The sequence below is a fragment of the Siniperca chuatsi genome, linkage group LG1, assembly GCF_020085105.1.
Source record: "Siniperca chuatsi isolate FFG_IHB_CAS linkage group LG1, ASM2008510v1, whole genome shotgun sequence".
In the NCBI taxonomy this organism is placed as follows: Eukaryota; Metazoa; Chordata; class Actinopteri; order Centrarchiformes; family Sinipercidae; genus Siniperca; species Siniperca chuatsi.
The window spans coordinates 27694900-27708866 of NC_058042.1; the positions used below are offsets into that span (position 1 = coordinate 27694900).

Sequence of the window (13967 nt, forward strand, 5' to 3'; positions counted from 1 at the left end):
AAATGTGCATTTGATGTCAAATGTTTCAGTTACAACTACATAAATGTGCCACATGCAGAGAGGGAGCAAATTACAACAACCAGAAGGAGGTTTCCAGTGTGTTACCTGGACGGAGTTGAGCCTGCAGTAGCCATTGAGGGGAAAGCGGATGACGTGCGTTGGGTCCTGGTTCCAGCCGGCGTTGACTGAGTTACACATAACGTCTCCAGTCTCAGGGAAGATCTCTTCAATGAGGACCTTCTCCCCACTCAAGGCGATCCTCTCGCCCAGGTCGGGTGTGACGCGAACCACCAGGCAGTCGCAGGGCTGCGCCATCCGTCGTTGCTCACGCTCCTGCTTCCAGCGCTCCAGCTCTTTGATCATGGGCGTCAGCTGGTAATAGCGAGCCTCCTCGTACAGCAGGTGGAAGTCCTATACAGGCAGGAGATGAGTGCAGTGAGTTTGCATGTGTGTACGGTCCTCTTTGCGATATGTGTGACTAACACACTGTGAGTTTTGCTACATTACAGTTCATCACCAAGGACATCAGGACAAACCCCTACACATATACAGTATTGTACAACATTAAGATGACAGTAGAAGGTATGTATCCTGACGGCTTCTCCACAGCAACCAATGACAAAGTGTCCTTGTGCAAGGCATTTAACCTCTAATTACTCCAGAAGAGCTGTTCTGGCTGCATCTGTACTTTGACCCTTCTACAGTAGTGAAACACCAACTGTATGCATGGGAGAACAAATAATTAATGGCACTGTGATGAATATGCTCAAAATGTCCTACAATATTTCTGAATATATTTTAGGAAACACATTTATATATGTGTGTCAGATACAACTAGTGTCCTTTGTCCTTACTGTCTGTTACAATAAACCATTACCAAGGAGTGCAAAGGGTCAAGGAACCATGTTTTTGAGCCATAAACTTGTAACCGAGGCTTCTCATTATGTCAGCAGTGTTGGAGTGCACTCATGGTAAGTTGATCTGAATAAGAATTAGATAAACACCCAAAATGTTTATGTAAAAACAGATACATTGTCCTTGTGAAGTTAAGGATATCTAATTGCCACAAATTTGAAAACAGAGCAGTGTTTAACATCTCGCTTGTTACCATGAAGTACATCTTCTGGAAAGAAAAACAATAAACCAAGATTGGTGATGGCCTCCGATCAGCAGGACAACACTCTCAATAAACAAAGCATAGCCATGCTGCAGCTCTCCTCCACAGTAGCTCTTGGCAGAGCTGTGCTAGCCTTTAGCATGTTGTAGTGAGCTGACTCCAGAAAGGCCGTCAGAAGGGCTCCAGTGAAGTGGGATGGTGCATTCCTATGTGCAGACAGTCTGCAGCAGATTGTCTGCCTCTCCCTCCTGGGCAGGGCTTGCTGGGGGCCATTTGCCCCTGCGCTCTTGCCTCTAATTTCCCACAAGACCAGATGGCACTATCATTCACCGCTACCATAGAAAATACAGGCAGGCGGAGGTTCGCTATTGGAGGCAGACAGGAGGTGAGGAAAAAGATATGTGCAAGTGAACATGAGGACAATCATCAGCCAAGGAGGATTTTAATGTATTCCTCACATGGAGGGAGTTTTATGTTAATGAGGCTTGTGGCCCGATGTTACGCTCCTATTAGAACAAGATTTAATTAGGTTACACCTAAATGCTGCAAATCTTTCTGCTAAACAATTAGTAATTAATAAATCTGTGTTCTGATTAGTGTTTCACAGTGACAAAGAATGACACCTTAATTCATTCTTAGTTTATGAACTTCCATCACTGCCATTCAAAGTTTATTCTTACATGATGTTCATGTTCCTTTGCTCCTGGCTATAGTTTGTTTTAGTGTATGGACATTGTCAAACCACAGCAAACACCCCATTGTGCATTTGGGTACATATTTATTAGCTAAAGATAGAGATTGCTCATCTTGGTGCAGTGCAAAGTCTAAACGCTTGAAAAGTGAGACAATGTGTCTTTGTGCTGCAGAAACAACATATGTTTCATATAGTTTGCATCCTTGGTGGCTGTGGCTGTGGGTGTTGGGTGCTGGGGCCGCCAGGGATCCCTGATCTAAAAAGAGTTTTTTTCCTTCCCTTCTCCAGACCACTGCTGGGTATAGAAACAGAGCATGGCAGCAAACAGCATATTCATTAACCCTGCTGCTTCTGTCATACTCTTTAGCCTTGAAAAGCCTCCCTCACTGGTTTACCCAGTCATCTGTGCTGCTGTGCCTTCATCTGAGGCGTGTGAACGACACCCAAATACAACTTCATTTGGACGAGTGTTGACGCAATACATCTCAAGCTGACGGTCTAATATCTAAGATTTCAGAATGCGAAAGGGGGGGTGGTGGTCCCTTTTTTCCCTTTTTCTCTCCCTTACTCCCTGTCTTTTTCTCTCCTGGCCTTCTTGCTGCAGCTGACAAAACTCATACTGAGACGCTCCCCTTCAGGCAGCTCTCTGTATCAAAGTGTAGCTCCTCATCCTTCACAGGTCTGAAGCCATGGATGGATATGTTTTTAACAGGGGTCTGTCTGCGAGGCACTTTAGTCATCCTGTGCAGTGTAGAAAACAACAGAGTAATCCTAAGCGCTGAGGTGAGGATGAGAGGGAGACAGGGCCAACAGCTCCGTCCTGGCTGCTGGAGCTGCTGCTACTGCTGCCAGCTCTACGAGACAATTCATCCCCCAATCCTGTGTCCAGACAGCCCGTTTGAGCTTCAAAATAATGATCCGACCTGATCGCCCACCGGCAAGGCAACATCTCAGGGAAGGACAGAGGGAGGGAGAGACAGAGAGGGAGGCAGAGAAAGAGAAGAAGAAGAAGAAGAAGAAAATGATGGAAACTGTCACTATGAGGGAGTCGGAGGACTGATAAAGACCTACCATTTGTTTTGGACAAAAAATGACTAAAGCCACACAAGCAGAGGTTCACAGGCTGTTGATTAAACAGGCCACCAATGCAAAATCCAGCCTCTCATCTAATATACAGCACCCACAGAAAAATAAAAACATTAGCTCTTTCCTGTTATTTTTAGCATTTTATACCTAAAGAAACAAAGCATTATTGATTTAAAGTGCAATACACAAGTCTGAATATCCGATGCAGAAACCACTAACTCTTAACGGTTTATAACCATGCCCTCAATATGACTGAGCATTGCTTACACTCTCGTGATTAATTGTAGTTTGAATAATGAGATGAGGGAGGATATTAATAGTGAATATTTTGTTCCACTGATGTAGGCCGAAAAATTTCTTTTCCTATTCTGCTCAGACTTTCACATTGATTTAGCAAAACACACAGCGCCGTGGCTGCCAGCAGCAGAACAGACCCAGCCCTCTGGCGACGGCAAGCATGATTGTGTTCAGATAAGGACATGCTCAATTCCGCCTCGCACTATTTGCATTTTCTTTCCCCGGCTTCACGCAAATTGAAAGGTATGCAGATCAACGCGGGCTTATGCGAGGGGATCGTAATGAGTTGAAACAATGAAGTCCAATGCATTCTCTTCAACCGTGGTGCCTGATTGGACTGTCAAGACTTCACAGAAAGGGAGGGAAGAGCATGAATAAGAAGGGAAAAACTAATCGGTACTGAGTCAAGCCATCATTTGCAGAAAATATGCAGGGCTTTCATGTCATGTTCTGTTGTCTGAGGTGTGGCTCTCATTCAGACTATCTGTGAGGCCTGGAGAGTTTGCCCCTGGCTCTGTGTGGCTTGGCCTTGCCTTGTTCCCTTGTAGAGAATGATGAACAAGCGCCAGCCCGGTGGAAAGGTCACGCAAGTTAAGGTGTAGAGTAGAAGTGAAGAATAGAATACACCTAGGAAATAGTATCACTGAATAAAAGCCTTGAACAGGAAGGAGCTGCAGGCGGAATATATAATAATTCTGACAAAGCCACATGGTTGTGTGGATACTTGTGGGGTGAGACTAACTTGCTAGTAATGCCATCAGTTTGGTTTAAAGCTGCACCAATCAATATTTTTATATCAACAACGGATTAACTGACCATGTGTAATGTGAAACACTCTACAGAGCATTTTAGCGTCTTTCAGCTCATTGTTTTGATTTTAAGGCCAAACTTCAATGCTCTCATCAACCTCATATTCAGCAGCAGAAGGCAGCTGTTGTCAGCAAAAAAAAAAAGCCCTGATAAACCAACCAGAACCAAACAGCAGACAGACAATGTTAATGACTAGCCGGTGAACATAGTGGAGCATCTAGCAGCTAAAGAGCCAGGTATTTTTCTCATGAAGTGGTGGAGACCAAACCAGAGCTAGAAGGAGAATAATTATGGACTTACATTTGGCAGGTGGCCAGAAACACGACTTCAAATAAATTCTAATGTTGCTCTGTGTATGATAAATAAGCAACACGTTCTCCATATCTTCTTCATACATATGAACTATAACAGTTGCTAGCATAAAAATATTACCATTTTACTAACTAAGTTGGGACAGAGACAGCTACTTTATGATCAACTTGCACAGCTCATATAAAAAATACAAAATATGTGTATATTTGTCTCACCAATTACCTAAAAATACCTTGTATGGATGGGAAATCTACATCTATGTACACCTTAAAGTGTGTAAAGCATTATTTGATTCCAAGCCTGATAGCATTTGTTTTGCATGAACATGTGCTTTGGATCATTTAAAATAGGACAACAATGGACATAATATACTGTATATGTATTCACTTACAACAGAGTTCTTTCATGCAGAAGCTAAAACAGGTGTGTGCAGCCTCAGTAGTCTAATACAGGCCAAAGCAGATTCAATGGCCCACAAAGAGGAAAATGTGTGTGCACAGATGCATGTATACATGGGCACAGAGCATGTTAGCATGTATTAAACTGCACCAACATGCCACAGCTCTCCCAGCGAGTCCTTGACTGTCAGTGAGACTTCCTGTCTGTGTGGGAGTCGGTCATCAGAGCGCAGGGGGAACAGAGGGGCGTACAGGCTATTTCACCTGGGCTCACCTCTATAGAAACCACTCTGAGTAAAAAACAACAGCTCAGGGCTTTGGCACACACATCACCCAGCCATGCTCCAGTTAGCCAGTTAGCATTTTACCTCTCCACCACTGTAAACTCCTACTGACTCTGTTCCACATTTCTGTTTCCCCCCCAAAGTTTCCTAATTATTGCTTATGCTTATACTACAGGTAATTAATGTGTTGAATGGGAGGAGGGTGAGAACTGGCAGCTCTGTTGTTGTGTCAGGTCTATTTTGAAAACATGCAACCTCTGAAAGGACAGTTAAACATTAATAAATACAAACATATTCACACTTATTGTATTATCTTGAGAAAAATCAGAAATTTCACACAATACTAATGCATATCTGGGCAGATGGCTTTACATACTCAAGCTTTTTATGTTGTTCAAACTGTGTGAGCTGATGGTGCAGACAAGTACAAACAATACAGTATGTTGTGGTGTGGATATATACCTTGAAGTCATCTGGAAGGAGCAATTTGCTGGTCCTGAGGAAACTGAGAATGTAGCGGAATATCTCGCCATCACGATCTATGAAGTAGTGCTGCTTCAAGCTGTCCAACACGATGGGCTCGGTGCCATTGAACAGACGACTGATTCTGAAAATTGAAATACACAAACACACACGCACGCACACACGCAAGCAGCCACACACACAAACAGACACGTATAATGAAATGAGCCAGCTCCCTTCAAATGCATAAAACAATTACCCTCCATTTATTTTTCAATTTTATTAGCACTAAGCTTGAAATGCATTAGCATCCCAGGTTGAAACAAGGGGCTTAAGGCACAGTTCCTCCATTCCAGACTTGTTTGAAGTGTCCCTTCTGCAGAGAGATTATAACAACACACACGCTTGCTGCTGCTTGTACTTACAGAAATTAATGGTATGAATGTAGCATTACAGCTCTATTATTCCATCTGTCAGACGGGTGGAAATGAAACAGAGGTAGGACATGGTGGAGGGCCACATACTAATGTGAGGAGGACATCTGGAAAGAAGTGTTTCACTTTTACAGTTTGACTTTGTTATGAATGTAAGAGGAATTTGGACAGCTGCACCCAGCTCTGAGTCACATGCTATGATTGTGTTTATATGAGACACAATCTCACAATCTCACTTCATAATTTTGTCGATATAATGAGAGTTTGCTTGAAGATAAATGAATGACTCTTACATTGTCCAGTTAACTTTCTGAGTTGCTATGCAATCTGTAGCAATCCATGATTCTAATCCTGGATACATATTGTGGTGAAATTAGAACACTTTACTGAAAATGAAATCAACATATTGGCCTTTAAAAATGTACATTTGTTGTCAGGGATCCATTTTAGGAAAAGAAACATGATTCTAGTCATCACAGAAAATATGCTGTATTTTCATTTTGGTTTCTCCTATGCTATCTGTGTATCTTAGGCTGAATTAGATTTACTTTGATTAGATTTAGAGGTATTTACTTCATATTTAAAGGCAAAGCAGAGATTGAAGAACATCTAAAAGGGAAAATAATGAAACTGAATAATGAAAATAACATTACTCAAAATTACATCAATAATGTTTTCCTATTAACAAACACAATACTTTATCAGAAACAGTATTTAGATGTATATGTTTAAGCTTTTACCAAATATTGACAAAACTTTGGTGTAATAGTGAGACACTTGTTGCTGCCTATAGCGTCCCATGGTTAACCCCTTCCACTAGTGTACTGCAAGATTAAGGGCTTAGTTGAAGTTGGCTACAGGGGCTCATCAAGGCAAAGAGTGGAAATTGCTGTTATCTTTAAACTTTCATCACACCATGTTGGCGCCGTGCCTCGAGATACCCTTGGACAGATATTCATTTCCCCTCGTCTTTGTGTGGTTTTCCTGCCGCTTACCTGCAGGTCCCTCTCTCGCTAGTCTAATAATCTCATCTGGGCACCTCCACTCTATCTGTTTGTTCATTTCCACATCCTAAATATCCCTATTCATTAATTAAAAATTGTTTTTTAGCGTCTCTAAAATATTGAGGATGCAATTTGTAGAAGTGTTTGTAAAACTTTTATACTCCCAAAGCTTACATTTATGTAACTCTGACGTGCAAAAATTTGCTTTAATTTTGTGACTCATTTTGAAACAAAACTCACATCTCCCTCAGCAGAGAAATCTGGAATGCCTGTGCAGTGTAAACAAGTCGTACTAGTGATTTACACAAGAAATCTGTTGCACGTAACCTCTGTAACGGTTTTGCTGCACATTTCCATCGTCTTTCTGAGAAACAGCTCTTGGCAGGCCGCTGCGTTGCTGTTATTATCATCATTTTGATTTAATCAGCTCTTTAATCACAGTAACAGCTTCTAGGTCTGCTGACAAAGTTGCATGACAAAGAAAATCGTAAAACCTATTTGCAAACACGCTGACCAACACACACATACACCCAGCACTGCCTGAGCACTGCCATTGTCAAACTCTATTACAAGACACTGGAAGGGAGCCGCAGTGGGGATGTCAATGAACAAACAGCAGGGCTGGCTTCACCCACAGACTCATTTTACTGAATTTACAATTACAATCCTCTACTTTGTAAAAGTGTGTGAGCTTGTATTTAATGGTTGTATCAGGTATCTCCTGACCCCGATGTGTCGGCTCAACACGCTGCAGCTATCACGTCAAATTCTGTTTTCTTTTTCTTTGACTTGACTGTGTGAAGAAGCAGAGCAAAGATGGTTCTCCCTCTCTCTCTCCCCTCCTGCCATCCTTCCGCTCTTTCACTCTTTCTTTCTCTCTCTCCGTCTCCATCCTTCTCCTCGCTTTCTCTCTGGAAATCGATGCAAAATGCTTTATAAAAAACCAATACTCATCTCCCTGTTTTGCCCGAGGTGTTCCTTTCTCATATGGTCTTGCAATTCTTCCAGCTAGAATTTCACCATACCCCTCCAGGCTAACTCTGTTTTTCATCTCCACTTTTTTAAAAAGCAATTAAAATGCTGCCTGTTTTTCTTTTTCTTTCCCTCTCTTCTACTCCCTTCTCTCTCTCTCTTTCTCTGTTGGTCTCCTCATCACCCCCTTCTGTTAAATCCCTGAATTGGATGGGGGGTGTTTTTAACAGGTAGGGAGAGAGAAAAGGGTGTGGGGGGATACATAGAGAAATTAAGAGAGAAGATACATAAACAGACAGGCCAAAAGACAAGGAGATTGTCAGGGAGAGAAAAAAGGCAAATTTCGGCAAAACTAGACAGAAAAATCAGAGGACGGAAGTAAAGAGGGAAAAAGAAAGACGGAGAGAAAGATACAAACAGAATAAGAGAGGGAGACAGAGAGAGATGGAGAGAGTGTGAGAAAAAATAAGCTGACAGAACTACATAAAAAGACAAGAAGAGAGAAAGAGAAAGAGGAGAGGGAGGGAGGTGGTGGGTGTGGGAGGTTATCAAGGACAGGAACAGCTCAGATCTCCCACCCCAGCGGTGCCAAGTGAGGGCAGGCAGCGGGGCAGTAGGTGGGCAATATCTGGCAGGATCCTCGCTGCAGCAGCTACTGTCTGCAGGAGGTGGGAGGGGGACGCAGCGCAGGTACCGCTGATTCTACAAGAACAGATGCTATCTGCAAACTGTAACGCTAATGGACGTCTAATGAACGCAAGACGCCCAGCAGCTTCCTGCAAAGTGAAACAAACACACCCAGGGACCTCAGTGAGTGTGTCCAGCCTGACATCAAAGGCTTCCCACAATGGCTTTTGAGCAGGGGGAGTCTGAAGTTAAAAACCAGATCGCTACTGTGCCTGGCTCTGATTCGCTGAGTCCTGCTTTCCCAAAAAGCTCTCCCAAGGGGTGTGTGACAAAAGTTTCAAAACAAGAATATTAATTTTACTGAATAGTATGACTTAAAGAGAATATCTAACAATGGCTGTTCAAATCAGGTTCCAGGGTAACTCTTAATACCTTTACACAATTCAATGCTAAATCAGCAACAGCAACAAACATCTTCTGGGAATACATTTCATCATGTAGGGCTCGGTTGTCCAATATTTGCCTACATGGGTCCATAATGTGAATTGTTTTTGAGAAACACAATTGCACATACACTGATAAATTGACTGTATTCATGCTTTAACCAAACATCTCCACTCTTATACTCACAGTATGTGTTGCTAACAATCACAGTGTTTATATGCAGTTCATGAAAACATTTTATCTGTTGGAGGTACATAACTTGACTGATTCTGGGAAGAGAAACAAATACTTCTTCTTATTATTTCATGTTAAATGATTAAAACTATAAGTTTTATCTAAGAGCTCATTTTACTTTAGATCATGGCAGTGTTTTAGTGCCATATAGCCTCATTAAAAAGCAAAAAAACTCTTGAGGCCATGTTTAGAACAGCTAAGAGGCCTCACAATGAAATGGAGTAAAAAATTAAAGGAAATATATCATTTTCTGAAAATATATCATTTTCTGAGATATTATTTGCTATGTCATTTATGGTGATTTTAGCTTACAGAAAAGTAAACTATTAGATACTGAGGACCATTAAAAGAGCATGAAGCCAGTATAGATCTATCGTCTCTGGACGCAGAAGGCTTGTCTTCAAAGAGAAAAATGTCCAGTGGTCCTTTCAAAATAGTTTCCTTGTCTCTGGAACATTTCCCCTAATTTCCTCAGCTTCTGTTCAAGTGACTGCTCAGACTGTCCTCCCTGAGAGCTACACAGAGTGTGCATCAATGTTTCATGACCCCTGTCCCTTAATATGGCCCGCACAGAAGAAGATGAATAACCACACATTAGTTACTAGACTAACTTTCTCTTGGCATGCTACATTATTTAGGGGCCAATCTATTAAAAGTAATCATCAACTTTAAACTCTTTAACCCTGCTCTTTTAGTCGTCATGTTTTCAGTTTCGCCAGCGTGCCCTGCTCGACCGGACATGGCCGAACGCAGCTGTGCGGCTATGCCAGTGTAATTGTTTTGCTTTCTGCTGTCAGCCATTATCCTAATTCACACAAAAGGGCCCCTCCTTCCACTGGCTCCAGTGGAAAGTGAAGCCCCGAGGCCAACTGTACACTGAGGAGGCTGAGAGAGAGAAACATTGAGTGCATGCGTGTGCGCGCGTGTGTGTGTGTGTATGTGTGTGTGATCCAGAGTGAGAAAGACACAGAAAGAGAGATAGAGAGGGAGAGGGAGCAAAGGAGCATGTGTGAAAGAGAGAGAGAGAGAGAGAGAGAGAGAGAGAGAGAGAGAGAGGAAAGAGCACTCCAACCAACACTCACACTGGTATCCGGTCTTTACTCTCACTGTAAAAACACTGTTTGGGTGCTCTGACATGACTCTGTGCTCCATTTGCACGGTGCCCCGTGTGTCTCCCCTTATGAATAACCTCTTTGTAAAGTGTAAAGCTGCACTGGAGCATAAAGAATAAAGAAACACAAAAAAGCGTCTTAAAAACAATCATAAATCCTTGCCTTGGATGAGCTTTATTTTTCTCATGACATGTTGCAGTCGGGAATAAAAGGAGAGTTGTCAGGGATTTCCTGTCAGCGGACTCTATGAATATCAAAACTTTATTACCAGGGGATTATGCGGATTGTTTCCTGTAGCCAATTTGGCAGATTTTCTAACAACCTGGTGAATGTTTACCTTTGCCCACATGGGACTCTGTCAGCTGACGCAGAATTGAAGACTGTATAATGTAAGGAATGACACTGCATTAGAGGAAAAAGCAGGGGGCCTAAAACATCCCATAGTTTTAAAGGGGGAAAATTCATACAGTAGAAATCAGTTGATATTTTATCATTAGTGTGTTTGCTTTCAGAGGTGGTGTCACCTTGTTTGTGGATGGAGCTAAAAACATGAATAAAGTGGGAGGGTGGATTACCAACAGCTCTTACACAATCTGAATCATCATGACTAAATCTTACAATGGAAGTGCATCAAAAATAAAAACCCTGTTTGCTTTATGTGTGAGAGAATCAGATGCCTGAGAGAGCAGGAGTCCCTTTCTTTTCCTGTCCAAACAAATATTCAGTGAATAGAAAGTCACTCTTTTAGTTGTTGACATTTCAAAGTTTGAAAAATTATATATATATATATATATATATATATATCTTGAAAATAACCCCTGTATATCGGGTAGAATAATGACTATAAAGAGGATCTGATGGTGGTAAATGCTGGTTCTAAAGTAGTTAAGAAAATCAATATGTAACACGCCAGTGAGCTAGATTTTAATCAGATCTGAAACTGCCCCACATCAGCTTTGATGACAGGGATCCGGACATTTACGTCATTGTTTTTCCTCCAAGGGTTCCTAACAGCACCCTGATCTACTGACAAAAAAGAAAAGAAAACAAAAGATGGCTGAGAAAGAGGGTGAAGTGCACTCAGAAATGTTTGTGTGGTGAGTAAATTCAGACAAACATCACCATTCCAATCAGCAGTAAAACATGTGAAAGGTACTGTAGTTGGCAGCTTGACAGAAGCTGGATTTTAAAATACAACCACCATGAGAAAGGAGATAAAAATAAAAGCCTGGGAGGTATTTATTAAACAATTAAAATAATCACGACTAAAGCAAAAAAAAAAAAAATCAAATTCATAATTTTAAAGCTATGAGAGTTTAGAAATAATGAAGGGAAGAGAAATGTCCACACATGGTTTGAAAAGATATTAAACTGGTAGCTTCTGAGGACAATTGTCAGTATAGAAGTTGCAGTGTAGTTGTCCTAATGCCAGCCAGCTAAATTACTTGTTAACAGCATAAATCCAATTAGACTTAATTAAGACAAACACCAGTCAAATAATTTAACCATCGATTTAATGACAAAAATGCAATATTAAGCTGTTAAATAGAGATATAGAATGATTTAAATCTACTTGGAGATTAAATTAGGAAAGGTTTGCCATTATAAGGTAGAATGAGAGACTTCAAATCCTATAAATTAATGATTATCTCACATTTAAAACAAAAGCAACAAGATCCACTCACTCTTCAATATGCCAATATTTCCTTAATAATGATTTTCGATAAATAAGACAAAAGGCATGAACTAATAAATAACTCCAGCAATAAGGCCAAAGCATGTGAGAAAGCCAGGGACGTGTCTTACCTTGAGTCTGGGTACTTGGTGAGGGTCGCCAGGCTGCTGGTGTACATGTGTCCCCCGACATCGATATGCACCGGGGCGTTCGCCTTGGTCAGCTGAGCCGGCAGAGGGATCCCCTGAGCGGCCAGGGGAGAGACCGGGGACCGGGTCAGAGACAGCCGTGACATGCTTCTTCCCTCCTGAAAGCAAGTGTACAGAAAAGCCATGGGAATAAAGGTAAAGAAAAAAACACAGTGATCCTACACAGGGAAGCGGATAGTATCCTTTCTGAATCGTATCAGATCACTTCCATGTCTGTCTGGTCGCATATTTAGCCTGGAAATTATTGCCACCGCTCTAATTAAGTATGTTTGCATCTTTTCATGCAGCACCGGAGGCGAGGATAGGAGGATGCTTATTAGAGAACCGAGAGAGAGAGAGAGAGAGAGAGAGAGAGAGAGATATGGACAGATAGAAAGACAGAGAGAGAGAGAGAGGGAGGAATGCTAGGTGTCAGCCTCCAGGGGAATAAAACAAACTGCTGCTGCAATATTCTAATTAAAGGTCGCCTTATGTGTTAGACGTGATGCGCCCAGACACACCAACCACCAATCTGAGAGCTAGGAAACACGGCGGGGTGGGGGGCTTTTTCTCTTAGCACACGCATACATTCAAAACAAAAGAAGATTAAGGTGATGGCTTGTCATTGAACGACAGCTGTACTGTATAAGTTATGGCACACGGGAAATAACTTTATAACATGCGTAAAAACGCACCAGAATTCTGTTGAAGATTAAACATCAGCATACTGTCCATGTTGACAGACCAAACCTTGAAGTATCCCACTCCACGTATGCTGTGACTCAGTATAAGAAAAATAATGTTTGAAATAACTGTACAAAATAATAAAAACCTCACTATTTGCAGGCCAAAGTTGCGGGACTGCGGAGGCGCAGATTTGGGAGCACGCTGGTGCACTCTGAGGTCAGCATGGAGATGAGTTTGATTAGCTGCTAAAATATTGGAGAACATATTTTTAATTCCCTTCGATGCGCCGCCATTTGATTCCGTACTGCTTCTGGAGGAGCAGAGGAGGCATTTATCTCCAACTTACTGCTGCGTAATTTGTTTGCCAACAGCTGCAGGTAAACCACCTAACCTCAGAGTGGCCACATTTTAATGTGACTCTTGCCTGTTAGACAGTCATAGTGCAAATCGTGCAAGGAGTAAAAATAGGCCTAATGTCAGTGATTTACATTATATGAGAATTAGATTTTTAAGGAGAAAACAAGACAGAAAATGTGTGATGTTCTAAAAGTGCGTCAGTTCATATTTTTCTGTTTTCCTAATGATCACTGACTAAAGGTCACAGTTTGCCCACTTTATCATTACTCATCTATTAGCTACCCCACAGGCTTTGGTTGAAATAGAGACCTTTACTGACGCAATTTACAACAAAACTTTAAATAATACTTGGGGCTCCACAGTACAACTACATAACTGGGTTAAAACAGATTGAGATAATACCATTTCACCCTTCAGTAAATCAACAGAATAGATCAGTTTGTTGTTGCACATATGGGCTGCTTCACTGTCATGACTGATAAACTGAAGGCCGTTGTGAAAGTCCAGGTCAGCCCTTCGGCTCTGAGAGAAGTGCCGCTGGGCACAAAGTGAGACTGGAGCTTTTTTTTTCGCAGGGTGTTACCCGCCTCACAGCAGTATCATGTTCGTTTAAGGCGATTACAAGAAGACAGAATTACATTTCAAATCCCAGGAAAAGGACAAAAAACTTGGAAAGACTAAAGAAGTTTGGGGTACATACATATCGGGCTGTCCCACTGCCAGTATCTATCTCTCTCTCTCTCTCTCTCTCTCTCTCTCTCAACCCACCAATC

The 13967-nt window shown here is 41.8% G+C and overlaps 1 protein-coding gene across 2 annotated transcripts in view; it reads right to left on the minus strand.

Moving 5' to 3' along the window:
- LOC122865058 (BTB/POZ domain-containing protein kctd15) overlaps positions 1–13967 on the minus strand; it is a 28497-nt gene that overhangs the window by 12615 nt on the left and 1915 nt on the right. For both annotated transcript variants that reach the window (XM_044173110.1, XM_044173034.1), the window contains exons 2-4: positions 12094–12269; positions 5461–5605; positions 106–411 (exon numbers count right to left, since the gene is read on the minus strand). In XM_044173110.1, coding sequence (XP_044029045.1) covers positions 106–411; positions 5461–5605; positions 12094–12269 — 627 coding nt within the window. The remainder of the gene's footprint in view (positions 1–105; positions 412–5460; positions 5606–12093; positions 12270–13967) is intronic.